The sequence below is a fragment of the Clarias gariepinus genome, chromosome 13, assembly GCF_024256425.1.
Source record: "Clarias gariepinus isolate MV-2021 ecotype Netherlands chromosome 13, CGAR_prim_01v2, whole genome shotgun sequence".
Lineage (NCBI taxonomy): Eukaryota > Metazoa > Chordata > Actinopteri > Siluriformes > Clariidae > Clarias > Clarias gariepinus.
Genome location: NC_071112.1, coordinates 9,489,367 through 9,510,014, shown reverse-complemented (window position 1 = coordinate 9,510,014; position 20,648 = coordinate 9,489,367). Strand labels below are relative to the sequence as shown.

At 39.4% G+C, this 20,648-nt stretch overlaps 1 protein-coding gene across 1 annotated transcript; it reads left to right on the top strand.

The window, feature by feature from the left end:
- Window positions 1–110: 110 nt before the first annotated feature.
- Window positions 111–19,062, top strand: LOC128536324 (serine protease HTRA1A-like). Its single transcript, XM_053510536.1, has 9 exons — window positions 111–656; window positions 5,137–5,236; window positions 9,024–9,228; window positions 12,530–12,724; window positions 12,912–12,944; window positions 13,898–14,012; window positions 14,135–14,192; window positions 14,448–14,543; window positions 18,506–19,062. Exons 1-9 carry the CDS (start codon window positions 128–130, stop codon window positions 18,672–18,674), a joined length of 1,500 nt encoding a protein of 499 aa, XP_053366511.1. The 5' UTR covers window positions 111–127; the 3' UTR covers window positions 18,675–19,062.
- The last annotated feature ends 1,586 nt before the right edge of the window (window positions 19,063–20,648 follow it).

Below are 20,648 nucleotides of genomic sequence, written 5' to 3'. Positions count from 1 at the left end.
CCGTGAGTGATTAATGCGTTCTGATTGGACAGTAAAGTTTAATGGGGCGTGGTCATACAGTAAAACATACTCCTCTTGTTCTGTTCGTTCTGCACTGTGTGTTTGGGTGAGTTTGTGGGTATATGTGATGGAGTCGCTCGCGCTCAGCTCCGTGCTGCTGTGTCTTTTCTCTGTAGCGCTTATTTGTCCGGTAAACGCGCGGATCGGTAAGCGTGCACTGATCGGAGCTTGCCCCGCGCGCTGTGACAAGTCTCGCTGTCCTGCGCTGCCCGCGCGCTGCGTCACAGAGCTCGCGCTCGATGCGTGCAACTGCTGCGCGGTGTGCGCATCTGGTGAGGGCGAGGCATGTCTGGGGGCCGGGGGCGCGAGGCGCCTCGGTGACCCGGTGTGCGCGCGCGGGCTACGATGTGTTGAATCATCATCATCTTCTTCTTCTTCTTCTTCTTCACCATCATCATCATCATCATCATCAATACCACTCGTGATCCGGCGAAGACCGCGAACAGCAGTGTGTGTGTGCACGAGCGAGGAGCCCGTGTGCGGTAGTGACGGAGTTTCGTACCGGAGCGCGTGCGAACTGAAACGGGCCAGCGAGCGCGCGCAAGAGCTGCAACAGTCGCCCGTGCTGCTCGTGCATAAAGGAGCGTGCGGAGAAGGTGAGGCACTGTGTGTGTGTGTGTGTGTGTGTGCGCGCGCGCGCGCGCGTGTGTTAAATGCTGATAAAGCACATATCTCTCTTTTAATTCAATATTTTGAACTGGCCTTTTCTCTATTCGTCTTTTTCTTTTTTCTGCATCTATAAAGATTAAGTGCGCGCGCGCGTGTGTGTGTGTCAGAGAGAGAGAGAGAGAGAGAGAGAGTGAGACTCATAATCAAGAGAGTGCACTCATAATCCTCAGATAAAATACATAATTAAAATAAAGTGCATATAAGGCAGCAGATTACTCTGTAGCCATGGTAATTAAGTGTAATTGTATAATCTATCACACATTAAAATAACTTTTTTTCCCAAACCTTAATCTAAGGAAAATTTTAAGAAGCATAAATTGTGAAGTAAATTATATTTTAAACCAGTGATGCTGTGGTTTTCCTTCACTCCACCCTCTATCTGTCTCATCACCGTTCCTCTCTTTGTCTCTCAGTGAGCACATGAGTTCCCACATTCACATCCCTCTGCTTTCTAAACACTGGCTATGTGTGAGATCTAATACTGATTACTAATGAAAACACAACATGTGGAGCGGAAATGTCCAGCTCACTGAGTGTGTAAGAGAGAATGTAAGACAGAGAGAGAGAAAAAGAGTCAGACCAGGGGTGGGAAAGACATATTAAGACAGGAAGATGAAGATGAATGTGGAGAGAAACAGAGAGAGAGAGTAAGAGAGAGAGAGATGGGGAGATCTGGAGGCAAAGTTTGAGAGAGAGAGAGTGAGAGAGAGAGAGAGATAAGAAACAGAAATAAAAAACTTGCCTTGTCTTTGGACAACCAATGAGGATAAATAAAGAGGGGAAAGAACAGGAAGAGAGACAGGATGAGAGAAATAAATAGAGCAGAAAATGTATTATAAGACATACTGAGAGAAAGAGACAGGAAGTGAGACATGTGTGAAGAAATAGAAAGGGAAGATAGGGAGAAAGACAGATGAGAAAAAGAGACAGACAGGAAGTCTGAGAGAGACCTACAGAAAGAAAAAAAACAGACATGGTTAGAAACAGATGAACAGTAAGGTCTAGACAGAGAGAGAGAGAGAGAGAGAGAGAGATAAGAAACAGAAATAAAAAACTTGTGACAGGAATAGAAGACAGACAGGTAAAGACAGAAATGGAGAGCATGACAGATAAAGAATGACAGATATAAAGCATGACAGCATGACTGAGCAAGACAAAGATTAAAAATGGAGTGAGATAAGATGAGACAAGAAGGAAAAGACAACAAAGAAATAGCTTAAGGCAGAAATAGAAGACAGACAGGTGGATGGAGAAAGAGACAAAGCTGGACAAATGTAGAGAGACAGACAGGTTGGTGATAATGAAGATAATGAGGCTTGTTTATTACACACAGTAAAGAGTGTAAAAGTCTTTCAGGTGGCTCGTCGCTTTAATATAAATTTCCACCTCTCTGTTTTTCCATGGAGCAAATATGAAATGTCTTACACTCTTTCCTCCTTACTTTCTCACCAGCAAGGTTCCGCTTTCTGCATTTTTCCCACCACAAAAGTGCAGGTTCCAAAATGGGCCTGAAGCATGATGATGTCATGGGTTTGGGAGTTATTTTCAGAACCGCCGTTAAAATTAAATCACTGTACAATAAGAAAAGAAAAATTAAATCTCGCTACTATGAATCACTTTCCCAAAAAAAGATTTTGTTGTCTGTATTCCACTTGGACCCATCACTAATAGAACAATCAGTCTGCCTAGAGTTCCATATAGAGCATGAAGGTTTTGTTGTTTTATCCTAAGCTTTCGTAATATTTCTGTATGCACAACTCTTATGTTCTAGCATTCTGTTATATGGTTCTTTATATATCTTTTAAGGGTTCAACCAAAACATGAATTGTTTGATAAAACCGATCTGATCTGATTCCGTTTAGAAGAAGAAGCTAAGAAACTTATAATAACACTTTGTTGTAAAATTCTACAGAAAACATCAAAGAGATCTTTGCTTGATGTTCGGTCTTTAATTGAAAACATTCTGCTTGAATCATTTAAAGGTTCTCTCAGAGAGACAACTGTGTAGACAATGCTTTTGCAATATTTCTGGGCAACACACACTCCGTATATAACAACTGAATACACTGTTGTTATTGTTAGGGGAATCTTAAAATGTTTTTTCTTATTAACTGTTCTCTATTTGAACCTTGATCCCACAAGGATTCTCCAAGAACCAAAGTTTTAGGACTGGTAAAGCTGGATTCTAAAACCTAGTTGTTGGAAGGTAGGTGTTCTGATCAGAATGTTCAACAAGTGAGCATAGATAACACACACACACACGCACACACATACATGTGCACACACACACATTTTGATTGTCTGTTTTTCTCTCTCCTTCTCTCTCTCTCTCTCTTCACCACATCCGTCTTTCATTCCTCTGATTATTCCCTCAGTCTAAACCAAACCAGTCACAGCTCATCTAGTCTTTCACCGCACACTTTCCTCTGGCTGGTGAGCACTTTTTCCCCCTGTGATCCTCTGTAATTAGGGAACATCACCGGAAAACTACAGATCAGCGCACACAAACACACACACATGGATACACACACACTAAAATGCAAACACATGCACACATCACAGAACAACAGTGTAAACACGGTGACACTCAGGCTGATTTTTAGGAATGTTTATGAGCAGCCATAATAAATGGTTAGTGTGGTTTGTTTGAGATTAACTGTCACACACACACACACACACACACATTTCACTTTCTGAAAATTAGTCTAAATTACAGAGGAGGAGGGAAAGAACGTTTCCAGACATGTCTGTATGAGGGTGAGGAGATGTCAGCAATGGAGCAATGTGTGTGTGTGTGTGTGTGTGTGTGTGTGTGTATGACACAGAGACAAAGACAGGTAGAAAGAAATGGAAATGCAGCCCGGTAGAAAGAGACTGAGATCAAGACAGACAAAGAGAGATGTATAGAGATAAACAGGCAGGGGGAGAAAGTGTGTGTGTGTGTGTGTGTGTGTGTGAGAGAGAGAGAGAGAGAGAGAGAAAGCGATAAAGAGAGAGTTGCATAGTCCTACACCCATTTGTACGTTTGTAAACTAAACTATACACGCCTACACTCCGTTACATCCTTCTATACTCTTTTGTACACCCATACACTCTCTTCTTTACACACCTCTACACTTCATTGCATCCTCCATATAGTTGTTAAACCCTCTACACTCCATTACACACTTGTAAACCCAATTACATATTCCCTTACACACCCTTACACTCCAGAAATCCCATCACTTACTCCTGTAGTTCCTTAGCTACCCTATTATACACACCTATACTAATTTATCCACTCCTGTAGACACTCTATGACACAAAGCTACACTACTTTACACTTCTAAACTTTTTACACTCCTTTAGACACTCCTTTAAATTTTTCACCACTCCTTAACACACTGTTATACAGTAAGTTCCCAACTTACAAACGCATTCCATTCCATAAGTCAGATTTGCTCGTAAGTTGGAATTGTTCATAAGTCCAACAATGCTCCAACCAGGTTTAGTGTTTTGGTTCAGAATTATAATAAAAAGATTACTTTAATACTGTGCCTCCAAATCATGAGGGGAATCCAGGCGGTGCAACGGGGTTAGCAGACCTTGTTTACACGGATTTTCCAAAATTAGGATTATTCACCATCTGGACATTTTCTATCATGCTCCAAGCTATTTTCTATGATGGTACTCCTGGATTGATTCATTGAAACTGTTATGGCTAACTAATTTCTCCCTCACCCCCACACGCACACATATACAATACAGTATACTGGACTTTGGCCATTTTATACCTTCACTGAAGATATATTAAATTATTGTAAATATAGTTATCTGGTGCACTGCCGTGTGTATTTTTTGTACAATACACGTGAGCTATTTCCATGATTTGTCCGTATCTGCGGAAATTTGTAACTTGAATGTTCGTAAGTCAGGGACAGACTATACTCCCTAAGATACCCCTGTAGCATGCTCTTACACTCGTTTACACACTACACTTCCTAATACACCCCTATACTTCATTACACACATCTTCACCTCTATTACACAACCACACTCCCTACATAATTCTCCACCTTCTTACACAGTTTTTTAAGTGGAAAGGATGAGTGAATGCAGTTTTGTAGCACAGTCTCTAAAAGTACACTATCATCAGTACCCACACTTTGGCAAAACACTACCTTCACCATTTGATTATAAATGTTTCGATTTTCCTTTTGTTTGTTTAATTTCTAGGTTCTCTTTTTTTATCTTTTTTATTTTTGTACAAAACCGTAAATGAGTCCTTTCTGAGATGGACATAAATAAAGAGAAATGAAATGACCAGTCTGTTGTTTTGCAATTTTTTTTTCCTCTTTATAGGATGTCCGTGTAATTTCCAGGCAGTTATATATTCTGTGTGTGTGTATGTGTGTTTCTCTCCTGCAGTTCAGGAGAAGCCAACCAGTCTGAGATATAAATACAACTTCATCGCTGACGTGGTGGAGAAAATCGCACCTGCTGTCGTTCATATTGAACTCTACCGCAAGTAAGTGTGTGTGTGTGTGTGTGTGTGTGTGTGTGTGTGTTTGTCGTTATTTAAAGACGTAATAACTGATCAAGATAAAAGGCAAAAAAAATTCACTAGAATGTCAATGTCACCCAAATCACTTTCTTTTAAACCTGGAAAATTGGGGATATAACTTATGGACCTGCTATTGTAGCGACACAAGACTTTTGAGTAAACGAGTAAGTTTACCCCGCTGTTCAGAACGAGCAGATTGGCAGACAACTATGGCGCAGGGTTCTGAACAGGCGATCACCCCCACGTGCGGCTGCTAGGTGAGGCTGCCATGGTGGCAATCATCAGGATTTAGGCCACTGGAAACTGACATGCGGCGAGCAATCATTAGGTAACACCCAGTAGAGAGCACGTCACTCCGGTACTAAGGCAGTAAAGAAGTGCAGTACCAAGTGGTATCCAGAGATCCAAAAAGCACAACCATGTAAAAAATGCTAAATGACCCAATAGTCAAAAGTGAAAACTAAAGTCACACTAATGATGCTCTGGCTCCACTAAAAGTAGCTAAAATTAGTATTGGACAGTGGCTTAGTGGTTAGCACTGTCACCTCACGTGTCCAGGGTTTGAGGTACAGATCTCACCCCCAGTCTGTGTGAATGGAGTTTGCATGTTCTCCCCATGTTTAGTGGGTTTTCACTAGGCAAACAGGTTTCCTCCAACAGTACGAAGACATGCAGTATAGGCTGAGTGGCTTTTCTGATGGATTGGCACCCCATATTCCGTGACTCAGCATTCATTTGGTTCCAAAATGCTTGTAAACATTGTTTATAATCTCTCTTACTTACCCAGGATGACATTCCTTTCAACCAGTCTGGCCACTCAAAGTGACCTTAAGGCTATGTATTACTGAAAAGTTTCAGGATTTGTCTTGACCAAAGTTTGTGTTGTCGAGGGTTTTTTTTTTATCTGGGGTGATCAAACTGTCAGCTGACTTTGAGAAGCCATCACATTGGCTCCATGCAGACTCTCATCGGAGTCCCACAAGGCTCAGTGTGCAATTCTCTGTCATTTTCCATCTAAACTAACATTTTCAGTGAAGTCATATTTCTAACTGACTTTATAGCACTCTGATGCTCATGACTCATCCGCTCATTTCTGTTTTCATTTCAGCTCAAATCCAAGCATATTTTGTAGACATCTTGTCATAGCTTCCTTGAGCCAAATTTTTTCTGCACCTGTGTCCCCATGTTCTCCCGTTGTAACAAATTTTTGCATTACCTTCACAAGCTTTCTGTCACAACATGGATGAACATCCATGGAGACAAAATTGGACCTATACCTTCCCAAAGGCATTTAGCAAACCCAAATATGGTCCAAACATCTTATAAACATTTACAGTACTATCAAGTAGGTTCTAGGGGGGTTGATAGCATGTAAGGTCCAAGGGTCCAGAAGAATTCATTAAGTAAAAGAGTGTAATGGGCTACATTATGACCAAACCAAGTAGGGTAAAAACGTCTCTGAAGCATTTGCTGTCAAGTATCAAAGGGTTCAAAGGGTTCACTAGGTAGTAAGGTCCAAATGAATAGAAAAATTCCATATGTAGAGTTTAAAGGACCAAAAGAGTTCATTAGCTGAGCCAGTTAATCAATCTTTCAGACAGCAGTTCTTTTTACCACCTGGGTCCCATGACTAAGAAGATGTCCTTTATTCATGTCTTCCATGTAGACTCCAAGGCTCTGAGAAAATTTTACTACCAGGTAAATGTGGAGCAGTCCAAGTAGGGTGCAAAGTACTAAGGAACAATGCTGCATTACGTAGTCATCACAGTCTCCCTTGCAGGCACCGGGTGGCTTGATAATTGGCACGGTCACCTTGCAACTCCAGGGTCCAGGTTCGATTCCTGCATCGGGTCTGTATGTTTCCCTGCGCTTGGTGGTTTTCCTCTGGGTACTCTGGGTTCCTTCCAAAATTCAAAGCCATGCAGACTAGTCTAATTGGCATTCCCAAATTGCCAATAGTTGTGAATGAGCATGTGAGTGTGTATATGTGCGTGCCCTGTGATGGATTGGCCCCTTGTCTATGGTGTACCCTGCTTCACGTCCTGAGTTTTCCCACAATCCTGTATACGGGATAATGCGGTATAGACGGTGAGTGAGTGAGACACTCCTGAGTGTGATGTCAGGCAACCATCATATCAACAACCACAGGCTTCTGTCGACTTCTTATTCAGAGAAAATTTGCAGTACAGATTCTGCTTTTGCAAGCTCTAGTCTGGAAGCTTCAGCCATTCTCAGATTTAACTCTTTCCTTGCTGTTCTCTAGTCAGATACTCTGTGTCATCAGGGCCAGTCAAGAAAGCAGCAGTTTTCCAGACTCATAACCCTTCTTAAGTTCGCTCATGTGAATGAGGTCACTTGCTGTTGCAGCAAGAATTGAATTCAAACGTCTTGTCCTAATTTTACAGACCTCAAAATGCTTTACCACAGTAACTATTTGTCCTGGCCTAAAACATCTGCATTTTGACTTATTGTTGGTATTCAGCTTTATGGTTCCTAGTGTGTCCTTCTCTTGGGTCTAAACATGATCCTAATGCAAGATGTTGTTGCTTCTTGATCCGGGTACTTGCTGGAATAAGTCTACCTTCACTCTTAACATCCTTGTAGCTTTCTTTCTTTCTTGCTCAAATGATGTTTAAATAATCTCTGTTATTAATATCAGAATGAAAGCATGACATTCCTCATGTCCTTACCAGGTTCCTAATGAAGGTCTTAAATTTTATTTCGATTTTTTAAATTGTTTGTGTGCTTGGTAGACAGAGTGAGAGAGAGACAAATAGTCCGCTGTGGCGACCTCTAACGGAAAGAAACAGAAGGAAGAAAAAAAATCCTTGCAAGTCAGCATAGTGGCTTTGTGGTTAGCACTGTCGCCTCATGCCTCCAGGATTGGGGTTTCAAATCTTGCCTGCGGTCTGTGTGCGTGGAGTTTGCATATTCTCCCAGTGCTTGGTGGGATTCTTTGGGGACTCTAGTTCCTTTCCACATTATAATGACTTGTGGTGTAGGCTAATTTTCAGCTTGCCTGTAGTGTGTCTGCTTGTGCTCAGTGATTGGTTGTTACCCCCAGGGGGCAGGGGGGGAATGGGGGTTAGGGATAGCTCAGTGGTTAAGGCATTGGACTACGGTTCGGAAGATCCCAGGCTCAAACCCCACAACCACCAAGTTGCCACTGTTGGGCCATTAAGCAAGGCTCTTAACCCTCAACTGCTCAGATGTATAATGAGATAAAAATGTAAGTCGCTCTGAATAAGAGCGTCTGCCAAATGCCTAAATGTAAAGGTTCCCTGCATTTTGCCATGAGTTCCTTGGATTAGACCCTACACGGGATACATATACAGTATGGGTGATTTATGAATGGAAAAATCCTTACAGTGGCATCAAGGCTGGCATCATAGTTAGCAGTGTTTTCCCACATCTCCAGGGTTGGGAGTTCACATATCAGCTTTTGTCTGTGTGCATATTGTTTGCATGGAGGGTTTCCTCTGGGTACTCAGGTTTCCTCCAACAGTCCGAAGACATGCAGCGTAAGCTGATGGGTGTTTCAAAACTGAAAGTACTGTATGATTGGGTTAGGGTGTGTACGCGTTTGTGCCCTGCAATGTGTTGGCACCCCATCCAGGGTATCCCTGGGAGAGTTCCATGGGAGAGGGATGAGTGTCATGGAAACTAAATAAACGAATCCATACAGATTTCCTTTAATGTTCTGTAATTTAAACTCTGTAATTCTGTTAATGCGCCTTTCTCTTTCTCTCAGGATGGTGTACAGTTTGCGTGAAAGGGCTGTAGCAACTGGTTCGGGATTTATCGTGTCTGATGATGGACTGATTGTGACTAACGCCCATGTCGTCACTGATAAAAACCGAGTGAAGGTCGAACTGAAAAACGGACAGTCGTACGACGCCAAAATCACAGACATTGACGAGAGATCGGACATCGCTCTTCTCAAGATCGACTCTCCGGTACGAGTTTATTTTCCTCTCTCGGTTCCTTATGCTGTGAATGACCATGATGACTCAACGAGGAAGTGGAGCAGGAAATAAAGAGTGAAGTTTAAATAAATTGTCTTGCGGAGAGAGAAACAGACAGATGAGAGTCAGAGCGGTTTATAGCCTCATTTATGCAGAAACATGATTTATAAAACAGGACAGTGAGAGAGATGGAGAGAATGAAAGCGAGTGCTAAGGTTATGGGAAAGAAAGAGTCACTACATAAATATCTGTTGTGTGTGTGTGTGTGTGTGTGTGAGAGAGAGAGAGAGAGAGAGAGTGACCACAGAATGGATAGGACATGCTCAGTAGGGAAAATCCTCTCTCTGCTCCTTTTGGTGTCTCACTTTTGCTCCCTCATCGCTCTCTCTCTCTCTGTTTTTTACCCTTCTCACCTTTTCCCTTTCCTCTCTCTCCTTCTCCATCCGTCTTTTTCTCTTCCTTTCTCTTTTTCTAAATTTCACTATATTTTCGATATCTATCTTCTTTTTTTTTTGCTTCCTCTGTCTCATGGTGCCTCAGTGTCTGTGTGTCTTTCTTTTTTAAACCCACTGTTGTTTGTTCTCTATTAGTCCCTGCCTCGTTTTTTCTATCTGTCTCTCTGTCTGTCTTTTTCATCCTCTGTCTTTCTTTGCTAATCTCTCTTTCTCTCTCTTTTTCTCTCTCTCTCTTTCTTTATACCTCTAGAGAACGTTACTCTGATTTCAGACTGAAAAGAGGCAAAGTACTCTTTCTACTGCAGCAGAGTAGAGAGAGAGAGATGGAGGGAGAGACAGTGATGGAGACAGAAGGGAGAAGGACAGAAGGAAAAGAGACAGAAAGACAAAGAGTGAGACAGGTAGAAAATTAGAAGAAAAAAAGAAAAAACTGATCCATATGTGTGTGAATTAAAAAGGTCACTGGTTCAAATGCTGGTGTAAGGAAGGAAAAACACACACACACACACACACAATACAAAGCCAGAACCTCAAACCAGACTCGCCATTGTGCCTGTTTTTTCCCATCATTGCTTCTCAGAGCTGGGAAGTCTGTCGCGTCCAAAATCAGCAGTTTACACACACACACACACACACACACACACACACACACACACACACACACACACACACATACATACATAGCAGCCACAGCAGTTGAGTTACAGTAATTTGGCTGAAGCTCTTTAATGTGGCTAACGTGGGTCATGCGGTCAGAGCAAAACATGGACAAACACAGAGACAGTGTGTACACACACACACACACATACACACACACATACATACATATATAAAAATGAACCCATATAAATATCCCATCTTTGTATATGTGTGTGTGTGTGTTGGGTGTGTGTGTGTGTGTGTGTTGTTGATATTTGACATGGTTTAAATGTTTCACTTCAGTGCTGATGAGGTATTCACAGAATGTACAACAACAACAACACACACAGAAACGCACATCTGAGTATTGCATATGTTTATTTTCAGATTAAGGAAGACGACATAATAAAAAACATCTCCGCATTCTTTCTTCCATCTTGGCTTTGTCTCAAATCGTGCACCTTTCTCATCCATAATGCACCACATACCTGACCGTCTGTTACCTTCACCACACTGTCGCTGAACTCAAATCACAGGTTTATAATAATGCACTGTTATTGTTTCTATAGTAACCGCTCCTTCACTGAGACTTGCACTGCAGGTGTGCCACGTGGACAGTTTTTAAAGCTCCGTTGATTTGGTGGAGTTTTCTCCAGGATATCTCGCAGATGTTTGTTAACGTTTATGAAAGGAGTGTCCAGTATCAGTGCTTTAAAGACACTGATGCTTACCTACAAAGCTTAAAACGGCCAAGCACCCAGTTACCACTCAGCTCTAATCACACCCCGCACTGTTAATGTAACTATAATCAGTTAAAAATTAAATGTATGAAACATGAAATGAAATCATCGATAAATTGAAAGGTTTGGTTGGAACATTGCCATTACTGTGTGATGTCTGTTTGAAAGAAAATAATCAGCATTTTGTCATGCCATACTGCACCACAACATGTTGTCATGGATTGAACCTGGTCATTCAGTACATTTATCTTGTCAGCTATCTTTATTTTATCGACACATAACATTGCTCAGTCTAGACCTAACCAACTGAAGCGACTTGTAAGAAGAGACTTGTAAAGTGGCCACTATGCATGATGGGTGCATCGCTTCATGTGCTTCTCTTTTTAACCTGACACACTCATCTCTCTGGAAAAGGGTCAATCTGGTCTCATTAAACCACATGACCCATTGCTTTAAAGTCCAATCTTTATGCTCCCTAGCAAACTGAAGCCTTTTTTCTGATGATTTTTTCACTAACAAGTGGTTTTCTTATGGACACACAGCTGTTTAGTCCCAATCCTGTGAGTTCTTATTACATATGGAAATGCTCTTACTGTCACTATTAAAAATACCTCTGGCAGTGAATAACAGACCACCATATTGTGGTTTATTCCTTACCTACTCAGCTATTTTAAAGAGTTTGCACTTTCATGTGTAAAATCATCCAGAAAATCAATCAGGGGTGAGTCACGACAGAGTAACAGCTCTCACGTCAGTGCTGTGCCTGAAACACACAATTAAAGGTATAATGAATAATTCACACATCATACATCTGCTGAAAGGAAAAGATCACACACACACACACACACACGCATGCTCACGAACACTCATGCATGCACTTACAGGAATTTATCGTTGCATTTTACGCCCTTTGGTTCTATGAAATTTTCTTTTTGATCTAACTTAAAAGGAATTTAATCATAAAACACTTTATAGGGAAAAATTCCACCATGGTTCATATGCTTTAAGGCAAATTAAGTCTAAAAATATCTTCTTCTTCTAACGGGACTGTACTCTGTGTGACAATCGCATTTTGTCAAAATACAACCAATCGGTCAGTCAACCAATCAGTATGGCATCAAAGTGTAAAATCTAGCATGTCAAAACTGTGGAAGCTGTGGCCTTTTATCATGTTCTGTACACAAACATATGAACACACACAGGCATTCAAATAGGGCTGTACGAATATTCAGAATGGATTGTGTAGTCATTAGTTACCATCATTAGTACTTAGACCACTTAGACACTATCTGTTTGTTATCCTGTTACGGCAAAGTAATTGTTGTAAGATAAAGTGGACTTACTCTTATAACCATTGGTTATTTCCCCATAGCACCACATCATTATTGGTTGTTGCTGTAAATGAAAGCAATCATTCCTCACTAAGATGAATTTCTCATGCCACTTCCTGTTCAACAGAATAAACTTCCTGTGATGGGTCTGGGCCGGTCAGCTGATCTGAGACCTGGTGAGTTTGTGGTGGCCATCGGTAGTCCGTTTTCACTCCAGCACACGGTGACAACGGGGATCGTAAGCACCACGCAGAGGGGAGGGAAAGAGCTCGGGCTACGCAACTCTGACATGGACTACATCCAGACTGACGCCATCATCAACGTAACCACACACAAAAAGAAACTGAAGTTCACAAGAAATATTTAATAACTCTAAACACTAAATAGCAAGCTAGCTAAATATCTACAATAGATAGACAATGTTATCGGTGTTGTTTAATGTAGTGCTTTTTGCGCACAGTAGTTACATGTTCACACCTCAGACAGAAGTTTTTTTGTCTTTTTCACAGTATGGAAACTCAGGAGGACCGCTGGTTAATCTGGTAAGAATTTGTCCAAATTCATTTCTTTTATGGCAAGCACTGATTTTAACAAACCTCAAGTTGCAGGCAGGTTTAATTCACGCCTCTGTGTGCATGTTCTCCCGGGCCTTGGAGGGTTTCCTCTGGGTACTCTAGTTTCCTCTCACAGTCCAAAGACATGCAGATTGGGCTGATTGACATTCTCAAATTGCCCAAAGTGTGTGAATGGACATGTGAGAGTGTGTATGTGTGTGTGCCCTGCTGTGGACTCACAGAAAGGTATTTGCCGTAGACAGACACACATGCATTGCACAAAATGAATGATCACTCTTAGGCAGACAGACAGACAGATGGAAAGGTGAATCAAAGACAGACCACAACCACCAAAAGAATAACAGACAGACAGTTATGCCACAAAAAGAAGTATCACATGCAGACAGACAGACAACTATCAGACAGAAAGAAATGTCATAGACAGAAAGCTACCACAGTCAGACAGACAGTTTTATCATAGACAGACAGATAGATAGACAGCTACCATACAGAAAGGTGAATCAAAGACATAAAGACCACTGCCACAGACAGGCAGATAGACAGACAGTTATCATCCATAAAGAAGTATCACTGACAGACAAGCAGACAGGTTTCAGACAGATGGGTGAATCGCAGACAGACAGACAGTTATCACACACAAAGAAGTATAACAGACTGACAGACAGACAGCAAGGTGTTAGACAAAGGCAGTAAGAAAGATGTGACTCTACAGATGGAAAGGAAAAAAGTTACATAAGAAAGCTGGAAATGAGGAACAGATGACCCTAAAGAGAAAAACAAGCACAGCAGGTTATAGCCATATAAGGAAACCTCAACGCCTGTAAGCTGAAAACAGGTGTGTTGCACATGGACAGGCAAAAGGGTCAGAACACCATGGTGTGTATAAATATGTAATTACATCATGTATGACTGATCTACAGGATGGTGAAGTGATTGGAATAAACACTCTAAAGGTGACGGCAGGAATCTCCTTCGCCATTCCATCGGACAAGATCCGAGAATTTCTCACAGAATCCTACGACAGACAGGCCAGAGGTCACTAAGACATAAATACATGCTAAATTCAAACAGAAAAAAAAGACACATTTAAGCAAGAATATGGTTTGTTTTGTCAGTAACTTGATGTGAATTGAGTTCATTTGTTCATTGTTTTACAGGTCGAGTAACAGCTAAGAAGAAGTACATCGGTATCCGGATGATGTCACTGACTCCTGAGTGAGTGGATAAGAAACGTTGTTTTAATATTTACATGCTATTATTATTAATTACATGGATGATTTGTGCAAATTTTAGAATGCTACATTCACAATTGTCAAGCAATATTAACCACTTAGCAAGTGAAACGTCCCAAATCCCACACAACCTGCATTCTGGATTCTATATCATTTTGTTGTGCTTCAGGTTTTGTGATTTGTGACCGTAGTAACACTGGGAAGTTGCTAGCGTGATGTGCTGCTAATATCTCCTCAGGCTCGTGAAGGAGCTGAAAGAGAAGCTGGGCGATTTTCCTGATGTCACATCCGGTGCGTATGTGGTCGAGGTCATCTCCAGAACTCCAGCAGCAGTGTAAGTGATGGAAATCCTCTCACTCCCAGAATGCTGAGTTGCTTTATTGTGAATTTTAATGCGCTGAAATACATAACATGCAGATACAGTTTAGAGTGTAAACAACATGCACAAAAAAAGTATTTAGAAGTAAGCTAACTTTCAGAGTTTATTTACAGTAATGTTAAAAGTTATTGCCCCCTCTTTACATTTTATGTGTGCAAAACCATAATTTGATCATTCCTTGCTAGTCTTATTATTAGACAAATACCCCCTCAGACAACTGATGATTTTTCTTTATGGCTTCATGTTTTTTGGTTAAACAAATAATGGCACAGTAAAAAAAAAAAAAAAAAAAAAAGTTATATGGTGTTCATCTAAGGTTGTATTTGCCTTACACTGTGATTTTCTACACAATGTTCCACACAAAAACAAATAGTATTCTAAGTTCCACTAATATTTATACTTTTTACCATTTTTTAATATATTTATTAGCAGAGCTAATATAATTTTTTTTTTAATTTACAGAATTACATTTTTGCTAATATTTCTTTTACCTTTTTTTCCTATAAAGTATTTATTTTTCCTATGCTTCAGTTTTGCTTATATGTAAAGCTCAGGGTAATATTACTATTTTAACTAATATAAAGATTGCTAATATAAAAATGTTTTGTTTTGCTAATGTATAACATTAATATTCCAAGTTATTTATACAGTAAATTTTATTTAGTATTTTATTTAGTTTTGTTATAAGCATAACTGTCTTAATGACTGTTTTTTGATTTTTTTGAACTTTCAGTTTTGCTTATCTTTATACTTTGCTTAATTTTCATGGTTTTATGCTAATATGTAGCATTTAGCTAATCACCAGTGTTTAGCTAATACTAGTTTTTGCTAGTTTTCGGTTTTGGTGCTGTTCTGTTTGCTAAACTTTGGATCTTTACTCATTTTCAGATTGCTAAAGTTTTGTTAATACTTGTGTGTTATCGGTTTAATTTTCAGTTCTGTTAATATGTAGACCATTTTTCCTTTTTAAGTTTTGTTAATATTTAGGTTTCTGCATATTATTTTAGCTAATGTGTGGAGTGTTACTAATATTGAGTCTTTTTTCCTAACATTTAGGCTTTCCATAACTTGTGGTTTTACTTTTCATTGCTTTCCTAATATTTAAAGTTCCTTACTGCAGTGAAAAGATTTTGTTGTTTTTTTTACCCACAAAAACACCCTTTTAACAGAGAGAACAGGAATCATTGGGTACTTTCATGCTAGAAAGCACAGAGTCACAGTGTATGGCTAAATAATCAGCGTCTTAATTATATGCTAACCAGCTACTAAACTAGCCATCATTATAATGGTTTAAACGATGATATATTTCATTACTCCTGATTGGCATTAAACTGCTGTTTAATAAAGTAGTCTGAATCTGATTAGTGCCATGCTGAGGTAACAGATGTGCTTTTAGACGGAGGGTTAGTGGATAAGGGCGGGTTAATGCAGGATTGGAACACAGCCATCAGAGTTTTTATTGCCTTCAGTCTGCATGAGAGATGTTATCTTTGGCTCTGCTGCATGGACGCTTCGCATTTTTATTACTCCCCTACCTTAATAGCACACACACAAACACACACACACACACGCACGCGCACACACACACACAAACACACACACACACACACACACACAGAGCCTCTATGACCGACATTTTTTCATCCTTAAAAAATCCTCCAGCTCAGTATTTTTGTGACCACAATTTACAACTTGTGTGTGTGTGTACAGCATTTTACTATTTCACATTTATTACCCTTAATCCTTTTTCACTTAAGTTATACAACCTTGGACCACAGGATCAGTGTACACCCTACATATAATAAAGAATGACACGAACGCCTGCTTGTGTACATGTGAATCTGTGTTTGTTTGTACATGTGTACATGTGTGTGTCTGCACGCAGGAGCTGTCAGTGTTTTGGAGTTTTATGATCATTCTCTATGTGTCTTATACACATTGCTGCACAATGACTAATCAACATGGCTGTTCGCAGCGTTAAACACATCAATAGTGCTTTTTACCTTTATGAGTTAAACTGTACACACATATGTCTTTATTTGTTAAATATATAAAACTTTCTTTAATGGCTCAGTTGGCTGATTAGCATGATGCTAACTAAAGGTGAACATTGAGGAGGCCATGTTTTTTTTTTTTTTTTTGCTTTGTACTGATTGGGTTCATAGAGATAAGAAATGACGTGATAGGTCAGGAGATCACTTCTCTCTCTCGCCTAGTGTTTTTTTCATTTTTTTCCCTTTTATTTCTCTCTCTCTTTCAGTTTTTTTTCTGCCTTCTCTTTTGTCTACTTATTTATTTACCGTCTTTCTTTTACTTTCCTTATTCTTATACGAGGGTAAGTCAAAAATGATCCGGACTCCGGTTATATTAAAACTTGGTTAGTGCTTTCTGTTTAAGGCTACTGTCTCCATAGTCACTGCTGTGCAAATGTGAACATGTTACATCAGTTTATTTGTAACTGCGGTGTGAGCAAAAATTGATGCCCCACTTGTGATTTGCACAAAATAAGAGCAGCCTGCATATATATATATTTTTTTTGTGATCTGAAGGTGTACCCGGTGTGTAACCTGAAACACCTTACAGAAGAGCATAAACAGAAGCAACATATCTTTAAAAAAAAATTGGACCGATGCTCTAAGGAAGGTGAAAGTTTCTCCAAGAGAATCATTACTGGTGACAGGACATCACTTCCAACCCCAGGGATTATTGTTAGAGTAAGGAACGGAAACATCCTCAATTGCCTACCAAGACAGAGTTCAAAAGTCAACCATCAGCTGGAAAAGTAATCAATGCTTGCAGTTTTCTGGGATTCTCAAGGGCCCAGTATTGGGACATTGTCAGGAAAAAGGTTCAACAATCAACTGTGCTCATTAAAGTGAAATAATTATTTAAGAGCTGAAGCCTAAACTTCGGATAAAATACATTAAATGTACATCCACACACTTCTGCCCACACTGTCGACTCTCTGCAAAAACTTTATTTTGAGGCATTAAAGCTTCCCCTCTATAGTCCTGATCTTCCTCTATCAGAGTTCACCTGTTTAGTCCCCCAAAGTTCGGTTTAGTTAAGCCTTTATTTGTCACATATACATTACAGCACAGTAAAATTCCTTCTTCACATATCCTAGCGTAACTCGGGTCAGAGCGCAGGGTCAGCCATTATACGCCGCCCCTGCAGCATTTATGGTTAAGGGCCTTGCTCAAGAGCCCAACAGTGGCAACCTGGTGGAGCTGGGGATCGAACCGCCAATCTTCCAATTAGTAACTCAGTGCCTTAGCCCTCTGAGCCACTACTGCCCCAAAGGCAGCCCTACAAAGACAAAGTTGCAAAGAAGTGAAAACGGCGGTGCATTCATGGCACCCAGCTCAACCTAACACATTTTTTAATGAGGGAATACGAAAGCTTGCTGACAAATGGACAAAGTATATTGAAAAATTATGTGTTTGTCTTTTCTAAACATTTATTAAAATAAATTCTACAGCCAGTGTTGTGATAATTTTTGAGTCACCCTCGTACTTCTTTTTTTAATTTTGAAATTCTTTCATTTCTTAGCCTGTTTCTGTCTGTTGTCCACTCGATCTTTTTATTTTTTATATCAATGTCTCTCCTTTTACTTTTTTTTAGGCCTATCTTCATCATTGTTTTAAACTTTCTATTCTCTTATTTCTCTCCCTATCCCTCCCTCTGTCTTAATCTTCTTGTCTTTTATATTTCTCTTTCTTTCTTTTCTTTTATTTCACATTTATTTTACTTCTCTCTCTTTCCCCTTGTTGTTTTACCTCCTCGTCATTCTCATTTTATATTCTTTTTTCTTTTTTTCTCTTTTACTTTTCTCTGCTTTTATCCTGTTATAATGTTACTTTTATTTATTTATTCTCCCTCTCCCCTCCTCTTTTTCTCTCTCTCATTCTCCATAGCGGGGGAGTGAAGGAAAATGACATCATAATTTCGGTTAACGGAGTGCGGATTTCCTCGGCTTCTGATGTCAGTGCTGTAATTAAAACACACTCTATGTTGAACATCATCGTTCGCCGTGGCAATGAAGACGTCCCTTTGACGGTTATTCCCATGGAGATTGACCCTTGACATTGACTATCCACCCATCTGCGGTTTGGTGGTCCAAGGCCAATGAGTGACGGCTTTCTCATAATTGACAGGGTGAAGCTCCGCCTTAAAATGCATGTTGATTCAGATTTACATGTAATTTCTATTTTGTTTTCATAGCGTTGTTCAAAAGTAATTTAATGAAAATATTATTATTATTATTATTATTATTGTTGTTGTTGTTTACAGTTCACAAAATTAACTTTTGATAATTTTAGTTAATGTTGTTTGTGTGTTTTATAAAAAATAAAAATACAATTACGATATTAACTAAATAAGAAAAATTCTAAGCGTGTACAGAAAATTAGGAACATTTAAAAACCTTTTGCTGGATTTTACACCATTTTTGTAAACAGTTTACTAAATAAGATTTTTTAAATCTTTTTGAAAGATGTATTCGAATATTTTGTTCATTATTCTGCTTATTAAAAAAAAGCTAAATACTGTAATGTATCTTGGTCTCTTTATTATTACAGAATTTTTGCCCTGATTTGTTATAATAATAATAATAATAATAATAATAATAATAATAATAATGTTAATTACTGTACTGTGCATACTTTTACAGTGTCAGACATCCAAAAAGTAGAATTTATTATTTACTAACTTACTTGCGTACATACTTACTTATATCTAATATTATTTATTTATAATAAAGCCCTTTACCTAAAGCACAAACTAATATAAAAACCCAGAGTGCTTTATTATAAATAAATAAAGCCCTTATCTACACCGCTTGTATGTTCACGGGAAGGGTGGAATATACCCAGGGAACTTGGAGCATAGTGCAGGGTACTTCCCAAATCGGCTGTCAACTCATTGCGGGGCACAGGCCGACACAAACACACACTCACACACACACACACACACACACACACACACACACACACACACACACACACACATACAGCCAGTCATACGCTGCAGGCAATTTTGGAAACACCATTCAGCCTAGACCGCATGTCTTTGGACTTTGGGAAGAAACTGGCAGAGATGACACCATATGCCAGAAGGAAACAGGCATGAGGGCTCCCTCAGAGGTCAGAGTGTACAGATCTTTGCCCAAGTCCTAGGACATGGAAAAGCCTGTGGTTGATCCTGGTGGTTACAGATGATTATTGTAAAATACACTATATATGAGGGAAAGCTGTTGTTTTTTGTTGGTATTATTATTATTATTATTATTATTATTATTATTATTTACATTTCCAGTCATATACTGTATTCAAATCTAACAAATACCTTGATTAATGCAGTTCTCAAGATTTAACTAAAATTTATCTATCCATCCATACCCCCTCATGTTTTGACTCAACTCATAATTTAATGCTTTACAGTTATTTCTTCAGTTACTGTTTGCTTTTACGTTTCTTCAATTATAGTTTACAGGATTCCTCTTTCTTGCTCTTTGTTTTGTTTTAAATTAAAAAAGGAGTGACTATCTAAAAGTAATATTTTTCTCTGGGGTTTGAAACAACTGACTAGCGAGTTTTCAGCTCTCTATGCTAATCAGCTATCCTGGGGCTATTGCTAAACTCCTGGCACTTCTTCACTCCCCAAGCACCAGCTATTAATTTTTTTCCATAGCTGGGTTGACAAAGCAAATATCGTCTGATAAGGATAAAACTGTGTATCCTTTGTTTGTATTTAATTAAATTTTATTTTTATTTATTTATTTATTTATTTATTTATTATAAGAGACCTCATGGTAGCCCCAACTCTAATTATCACAGTTCACTACTGGAAACCAAAGTACAGTACCTGAAGAAAACTCCAGGGTAAAGCCTGCAAACTCCACCCACACAGACTGAAGTTGGGATCCAAACCCTCAACCCAGTGGAGTTATGAGGCAACAGTTATAACCACTAAGTGCTGCAAGTTAATATAATTATTGTACAAATAACTTTTATTACAAACATATTTACAGAAAATGGATTTTGTTTTCTGTATGCAATC